The sequence below is a fragment of the Lucilia cuprina genome, chromosome 6, assembly GCF_022045245.1.
Source record: "Lucilia cuprina isolate Lc7/37 chromosome 6, ASM2204524v1, whole genome shotgun sequence".
NCBI classification, from domain to species: Eukaryota; Metazoa; Arthropoda; class Insecta; order Diptera; family Calliphoridae; genus Lucilia; species Lucilia cuprina.
Window position 1 is genome coordinate 18,898,855 of NC_060954.1, and position 8,722 is coordinate 18,907,576.

The 8,722-nt window shown below is 30.1% G+C and overlaps 2 protein-coding genes and 2 non-coding genes across 4 annotated transcripts; 3 read left to right on the forward strand and 1 right to left on the reverse strand.

Annotated features, from left to right (window-relative positions):
• Window positions 1–2,249: 2,249 nt before the first annotated feature.
• Window positions 2,250–2,835, reverse strand: LOC111675980 (larval/pupal cuticle protein H1C-like). The gene is made up of 2 exons (XM_023436865.2): window positions 2,752–2,835; window positions 2,250–2,661 (listed from the first exon to the last, which is right to left on the reverse strand). The coding sequence occupies exons 1-2, from the start codon at window positions 2,755–2,757 to the stop codon at window positions 2,347–2,349; spliced, it is 321 nt and encodes a 106-aa protein (XP_023292633.2). The 5' UTR covers window positions 2,758–2,835; the 3' UTR covers window positions 2,250–2,346.
• A 2,058-nt stretch (window positions 2,836–4,893) lies between these two features.
• On the forward strand, window positions 4,894–5,506 carry LOC111675979 (larval/pupal cuticle protein H1C-like). Its single transcript, XM_023436864.2, has 2 exons — window positions 4,894–5,003; window positions 5,094–5,506. Exons 1-2 carry the CDS (start codon window positions 4,998–5,000, stop codon window positions 5,403–5,405), a joined length of 318 nt encoding a protein of 105 aa, XP_023292632.1. The 5' UTR covers window positions 4,894–4,997; the 3' UTR covers window positions 5,406–5,506.
• Window positions 5,507–6,253: 747 nt separating this feature from the next.
• Window positions 6,254–6,327, forward strand: Trnai-aau. Its single transcript has one exon. It is a non-coding gene; the product is annotated as a tRNA-Ile (tRNA).
• Window positions 6,328–7,670: 1,343 nt separating this feature from the next.
• Trnai-aau lies at window positions 7,671–7,744 on the forward strand. The gene has a single exon. It is a non-coding gene; the product is annotated as a tRNA-Ile (tRNA).
• The last annotated feature ends 978 nt before the right edge of the window (window positions 7,745–8,722 follow it).

Here is an 8,722-nt window from a genome sequence, read left to right on the forward strand (position 1 = left end):
ACATGAGGGTATGGACGAAAAGTTATTATTTTACATTGATATACCATACCTGATAGCTTTCTAAAATTTATCATGTTTATAAAACCACATTCATTCACACTATAAAGAAGATCAAGCAGATAATCAGATTATATTATTAAATTCTACCATATAGTTTTTATATGTTTGTAGGCAGTGTTTTGTTAGTTTTTCTGTCAATTTGTTGTTGTTGACTAAATAAAACAAATAAATTTTTAAATATTTTATTCATGTAGCTTATAAAAACATAATATAATAAACAGAATGTTCCAAATACTGCATTAAATATGTGAATAATGCTTCAAACTTAACTGCTTATATAGACCCATAAATATCGGGGTTTTCAACTAGGTTAAGAGATCAGGAAACATGTCTATTTTTAAGTGGAATGTTAATAAATTTATAAATTCTTTAAGCAAGTTCCTTAGCAATATAGAAAACTATTTGAAAATAAGTCGTCTTCTTAAAATCCTTTCAAAGCCCCTTTCGTTTACCTAGAATCAGGAAATATTTATTTTCTCATATTCAACTAATTTCTCTGAACATTCAGTATATACCTCTTTCTCTGGGCAATTAAGAGCTTTGAAACTTATAAAGCATATTTTACTGGTATCATTCCTGCGACTCCTCTTATATTTTTCTACTCGTTCCATTGCTACGTTATATATTCAAAAATTTTACCTCGGTATGTTTAAGACATATACCAGCTATACCATGGTACGAGGTCTACCCTCCATACAGTTAAAATTTAAATATTTTTATGATTCTAAGGCCCTTTATTACAACGTGCCAAAAACAAAATGTAGTATTTGATAATGCCGATAATTTGTTTCGGGCCAACTCAAAAAATTGACTTCGACAAAATTTGCACAAACATTAGTACTAGTAGATATTAGGTCAGACACACATTTTCTGCTCTATCGGTCAAGAATTTATTTTAATTGGAAGACATCGATTAGTGTAACTTATGAAAATTTTTATAATCTAACGGTTTCCTAATAGTCTATAAAACAGTTTCCCAGATACATATATACCAGACTCGGCTCCAGTTCGAGCGTTTGGTGGGGGATTTTTTTTCATTTGTTTTTTTTTTTTTTTGTTCGTTTTTTTTTCTCATTTTTATTTTTTGTATGAACACTTTTCGCATTTGGGGGGAGACATTTCCTTTCCCCCCGTTTATATATACATACATATATTTTGCTAGTTCGTCAATTTATTACACAAATTTTCACAATGATTTTAGTGCTTTGGGCAGAAATTACAGATCTTAGCTCTAATTGCTTTTCAAATATACCTTATTTTATATTTAATTAAAACGAAATAAAATCCCGCCCGGTTTCGCCTAAGTGTTCAGACAGATTGTTAAGTTCTTTGTGCTAAATTTAGGGCTGTAATATTTTCCCAAATAAACGAATTTTTCTATTTAAACTATATAAAAGTGCCTAATGCCTACTTTTTATGCAAATGTTCCTATGTATGCCGAAATTAACAGAAAAAATTTTAGAACTTGTTCTAAAAACAACTAGTTCTAGAACGAATACAAAGAGAACCACATCAAATTCCTAAACAACAACCTTGGAACCAGTGATGTCGCAACTATTACTAAACCCGGTTTTCCGAACGTTGCTTTCAAAATAAAACTTAGTACAATAATAATAATTCCTAAACAGTTTCTCAAAATTAGACTTGATCTTAATAATTTCAAACAAAAACCCCTGAAACAAAACAACTATTTTTAAAAAAAGTGTGTACGTTCTGTAAAGCTTCCCTAAAACTAGTTCCGAGGCTGACAAATTCGAACAAAAATGATAGATTAAAGAACTAGTTACGGAGCAGTTCCAAAGGACGAGTGTCGACTCCATAACGCTCAGAACAAGTTCTGAAGATGATAATTTCAATCTTTTGTATATAATTCATATGGGGTTCAAAACAACACTAACCTACTCCTAAGGAGGAAATATGTTTCACCAAAGACGTTAAAATTATTTCTTTAAATTTGGAGAATACTGCTCTAATAGTTCCTAGATAAAGGGAAATTTATATTTAATTCATATGGGAAGTGCCACGCAAGTATTACCAGTACTTACACTTTAAATACTCATATTGACACTAGAAGTAGTTCCAACAACATTTTAAAACTCTAACTAAAAACTTTTTAGTAACGTATTTTTGATTTCCTTATATGGGAGGTACCAAGCCTATTATATACATAAATATGTATTTTTTAAGTTATATTTTATTTTGTAACTTAAAGTATTTTTATATTAATAGAATTTTCAAAAATGCAACAAAAATATTGATCATATCCAAAGTCCAATTTCAAAGAGCTTATTTCTTCTTCAACAAGGTTGAGTAAACGGTAGCGGGAGCAGCGTAAGCAGCAACTGGGGTAGCAACTTGAGCAGCACTGTATACGGCAGGAGCAGCCACATATGAAGCAGGAGCACTATAAACAGAGGAGGTATAGGCGGGGGCAGCAGCAGCATAGGTAGTATAAGCTGGAGCAGCAGCGGCATATGTGGTGTAAGCAGGAGCGGCAGCTGAGTAGGTGGTATAAGCTGGAGCAGCAGCAGTGTAAGTGGTAAGTGGAGCTACAACATGAGCTGAAGTAGCAGCAACGAAGAGAGCCAAGCAGATGATGAACTGAAATATGAAGAAAACGGGTCAATTAATAATTTATTATTGATTTTCTTAACGAGTAATGAAGAACAAATGTTCTTAAGTGAAACTTACTTTCATTTTAAGTTTTTTGTTTGTTGAGAAGACTGTTCTTTGCAATGAAGCTGAATGAACTGATATTGATTACAATTTTCTTAATTCCTTTTATACTCATAAGAATATATCACAACTACATTGTTCAATTGTTTCAATATTTCTTGTTAGTTTTTTTTTTTGTTATTTATTAATATTTTTTTTTTTTTGGTCTAAAAATGTGTATGTTTAATAATCTTATTTATTTTAACACTAAAAATTGCAGAGAAATATTTTATTTATTTAAATTTATATAAGTTTAATGAATTAATCTGAATAATTTCATTAAGCCCAAAAAAATTAATTTAAAAATTTTTAAACTATTATATATAAAAAATTTATAGGTCGAATTTAGATATCGAATCAACTGAGGATAATTGATATAGTTGTCTCAAAGGTTCTTGAGACAGCGCCGCAGTAGGTACGGTTTCCGAATTGACAAGGTCACACAACCATACTTCGAAAATTAATTTAGTAAGGTTAGGTTGAATTGAGGTGATATATAAAAAAACAAACCTAAATTGCTATCGGGTCTGTAAAGCATTCCATTTTATTGATAACCCCTATATAGCAATCTATGAAAGGAATTTAAGTCCACATAGTTCCAACATCGCTCCCAAGATATATAATTCGATGTGAAAATGACAATTGTTTTAGTTGTTCTACATTTTTGGAACTGCGCGTGCAGTTCTCTCTCGCCCATGTTTCAGTTCAGCCCTCTTTGATTTCTATAACAAAATTACATTCGCTTGAAAGCTATTGTAATTGGGAATACCTTATGATAGTTCCCCTTCGCACTCTAGCAATTTGCCCAAAACAGTCTATGAGTTAATATAAGCGCAAGTTAGTATTGATCTAATTACGGTTTTATTAAGGCAGATATTTCTTGAGGAAATATAGATTTCTGGAGTAGTTAGTGATACCACATTTAGGCCATTCTACATAAAAAAATAAATTCTACACCCAGTGCACAGAGAAAAATCCAATAGAAAAATAACGAAATTGATTCAAACCATTTTCAAACCTGAGCGTAACACGTTTGTTAACATTAAGATGTTAACATGGGATGTGTGTAAAATTTAAATAATAACCTAGTTATCATTTTGACAACTTTGTTGTTATTTCAATTACGCTTTGTATCATTTTTGAAATGCTCGTTGTGATTTCAACAACGAATCACTGTCATTTCGACAAACCAAAGTTCTGATTGACAACATAGTGTTGTCACTTTGGTAACACATTACCATTTATATGTTCATTCGATAAAGTCGTATATTTTTAGGATTTTTCTGAAATTTTTTTGAGAATATTCCGCTATAACATTTCAACATTTGAATACACACATATATATATATATATATATATATATATATATATATATATATATATATATATATATATATATATATATATATATATATATATTTTTTTAGGATTTTTCTGAAATTTTTTTGAGAATATTCCGCTATAACATTTCAACATTTGAATACACACATATATATATATATATATATATATATATATATATAATATATATATATATATATATATATATAATATATATATAATATATATATAATATATATATATATATATATTAAAAGAATTTGAATAAATCTAAAATTTTAAAATGCATTTTAGTAAAAAAAACTTTTTAAAATCGGATCATTTCGTAAAATATATGAAACGCATATACTTTGCATTCCTGTTAAACATTTCATATCAATAGGAAATACCAAAATAAATGAAAATGATCGAAATATCAAAAAAAAATAAAACGATTTGATCGGATTACAGCGAAAACAAGGTGTAGGAGAACAGTACAAATATCCGGATATATTGACAACCAATCTTAAATGTATGACCTAGGTTATTAAAGTAAAAAGTTTGCAAATAAAAAAGAGCCTCAAAACAAATTAATCCATAAACTCGTTTGTTGTTTCCACAACAAACAGACAAACAAACAAGAGTGTTAAAAATAAATGTCATTCTACTTACAAATATTATTAAATAAATCTGATGAAGTAAATTTTAATTGATGAAAAAAAATAAATAACCCATAAACAAGGGCAACAAACAAAAATGAAATGAATTATTGAAACAACTAAACAATATATTTGATATCATTATTTGTTGAGTATAAAAGGAATTTAGAAAATTGTAATCAATATCAGTTCATTCAGCTCCATTGCAAAGAACAGTCTTCTAAACAAACAAAAAAACTCAAAATGAAAGTAAGTTTCATTTAAGAATTTTCATCAGTTCTTTAATTATAAAATTGTTTAAATAATTTAATTAATTGTCTCGTTTTTTTCATATTTTAGTTCATCATCTGCTTGGCTCTCTTCATTGCTGCTGCTTCAGCTCATGTTGTAGCTCCACTTACAACTTACACTGCTGCTGCACCAGCTTATACCACCTATTCAGCTGCCGCTCCTGCTTACACCACATATGCCGCTGCTGCTCCAGCTTACACTACCTATGCTGCTGCCCCTGCCTATACCGCCTCGGTTTATAGTGCTCCTGCTTCATATGTGGCAGCTCCCGCTGTGTACAGTGCTGCTCAAGTTGCTACACCAGTTGCTGCTTATGCTGCTCCCGCCACCGTTTACTCTACCTTGTTGAAGAAGAAATAAGCTCTTTGAGATTGGAATATGAAAGTGATCAATAAATTGTTAAAATTTTGAAATTTGATAAACGAAATAATAACTTCAATAAATAAAAAACGTCAAGATTATGAACTATATTGAAATTTTCTTCATGATCTGTAATGAAATTTACTCTTGATGAACTTTATCTTATATAAACATTATCACAATTCGAAAGTTTCACTTTTCACTGTGTTGAAAACCTTTTCTTATTTCTACAAATAATCCACTCCTTACCCGCTAAAAGCTAGGTAATGACATTAAATAGTAAATACTTACCAAACTACATATTTTTCAATAACTCCTACAAACCTTTTGAATTGCACAGAAGCAGTCTAAAAAGTTCTTACTATTAATGAGTTATATAAATATTTACTATTTCATTCACTTGCCTGCGAAGCTATAGAAGCTGTATATGTTTTTTTTTCAGGCGAATTACTACCTTTTCTAATTACTAGTAATCGTTTGTGGTAAGTACTTGCTTCTAATTATTTCACCGTGTTAAAATAATGCCTTAAAATAATATGGTGTAAGTCAATTTTAGCAATTCAACCCGACAAAAACATTGTAACTAAGGACTACTACATATTTTTCTGATTACATAGAAGTACTTTAAAACCCATTTAAATGTTCCACTTTTTATATTTGTTCGAAAAATTTTGATATAAAGTCTTCCGTTAGCGATTTTATATTAAGAAAATATTTATAAAAAATTCTGTTAATATTAACTTTTTTAATCTCTTCCAGTTTCTTTTAGAAGATAATCTTAGCTATTAAATAATATATTTTTTCCACTATTGACATTCGGAGGTAAAATTACAACGCGTTTTTCATGTGGCCCATTAGCTCAGTTGGTTAGAGCGTCGTGCTAATAACGCGAAGGTCGCGGGTTCGATCCCCTCATGGGCCAATTACAATTTTTTTCGAACTATTTTAATGAGATCTTGAAATCTTTACAAAAGTTATATGTACACAGTTTAATATTGTCACTGAAATTAATATTATAGCTTTAAGAAATCGCTTAAAACTCTGGATATTTCTATATTAGTGTATTCATATCATTTATTGACCGAGAAAATTCCTAAAAAACTTGTTGATTTTCATCGTAAAATTAATTGTATACATTTATTTATAGCGTAGAAAATTATAAGTGGATGGGTGTTATGCTTTAGAGCTGGTGTTTGTGACATCCAAAAATATAGATCGGGAAAGTCTCCATATATTGGAGATTAGTACTGATTTTGTATGCCTTTTTACGCTTCGGGGAAGTTCTTCGGTCTGTTGCCATCTCAACAGGATGCGCGACTATTTGTCGGGGCTATTATTGGAATTAATTGACTTTGGAAATTCCTATTTCCTTTGTTACATTCATCGGTTCATAAAAGAGGGATCCTGATCCATGATCATCATTAAAGGTGGTCACTTCCTTCTATTGACTTTAGACCAGTGATTGCTTTTTCCCATGCGGCCTGTCATGCCGCAACGGGGATGCTATGGCCAGAGATTATATAGCTCGACTACTTCAACAAAGTGCTTGTACATGAACCGGAAATCCATGTACAAAAATTGCTACCTGAGTTCTTCATAGAGGAATTCAGGGGCGTATGGTAGACCGTCTCTAGTCTACCCAGTGGATGAAAAAGACTACCGTGAGATGAGACCGTCAAGGCAGGTGCTCACGTTAATCTTTCGACATACAACCACCTAAAAGTATACCAACCGGTTCTGAAAATGAGTCGATTAAGCAATGATCGTCTGTCAGTGTCAATGTAAACCTTGTGCTTGGCGCAATTTCAAGATAACTTGATTCAATTTGACATATACTGTTCATTGATTAAAACAGGTCTCATTTGACCCTAAATCACATACAAAGTCCTCTTCACTATAAAATTCCGCATATATAACTTATATATAAACGAAAATACTTCTACTTCTAGGATAGGGGCATATTTACACTTACCCCCCGTAAAGCACTTACAGAAAATTACTTTATGGTCAATAAATTATTTAAATATTCCGGAATCAAGGCAAAAACAACTTAATTGCTTTATTATTAATAAAATTTAAACCTTTTTACACTCTACATACTGGTGTAGGGTATTATATGCTCGGCCATGCTCGACTATACATATTTACATATTTTATTAGTCGAACTGTTCAATATTATTTTCACCTTTCGTAAAGACCAAACGAACATATATGCGTATTTTTTCAATTTATATATATAAACTTTTTGTCATCGAACACCCATATGGCCCATTAGCTCAGTTGGTTAGAGCGTCGTGCTAATAACGCGAAGGTCGCGGGTTCGATCCCCCCATGGGCCAATGTGGATTTTTTATTAAATTATTATGTAAACAAATACATTTAAATATCATATGATACAATAATACTATTCTTAAATTGATTACCCTCTATAAAACATTTTAATATATACATATATTTATATTAATCACATCCTTTTAAGCCGAAACCTACAATTAAATTACTCATAATAATGGTCTAATAACCTCTTTTATTGAATGGTTGTGTTTGTCTTTCTACCAACAATTTCAACGTAAATATATCCATTATTTTTATTTAATTTATGGTTTTAATAAAAATGTGATAAAAATCACACTGTTTTCAATTAATTTCAGACAACAACAAAATAAATATACATAATAATATTTTATGTGAACAACAAATACAACAATCCAACAACAACTACATACACTTGAAAATAACAAAACTTTTACAAATCAATCAGTTAAATTAATTACTATTGTAATTTATATTTTCACATTTTTTTAAATTTTAATTTTTTATTACTTTTTTATGTTATTTTTGTTTAATATAATTTATATTTTTATGAATTTAATGTAAAAACATTCAAACTCGTATCTACATACACACATCCACATGTACATATGTATTTACAATATGTAATCAAGGATACGAGTAATTCATCACTTGTTTCCGACCATTGAGAATAACTTCCATTTTAAACAAATTACATTCATAAATCTTGTAGTTTATAAACATAAACTATTTCATATCGCTGAATTACAAAAATAAAAAACTTGCACAGATACACACAATCATATAAAATTATCTCAATTGTGTCATAGTCAATCTACAATACATGTTATCTATCTATTGATACTTTAAGTGCATTTACATTTCTATTAGGGTACTACCAATATGCCGGTCCATGTACTAGAACTGGAGCTATCTAATTTATGTTCTTCGCTTAAAATCCGAGATTCAAAAACATCACTTCCGTTTAAACCTTTGCAGATGGCACTGTCTCTGTTGATTAGACA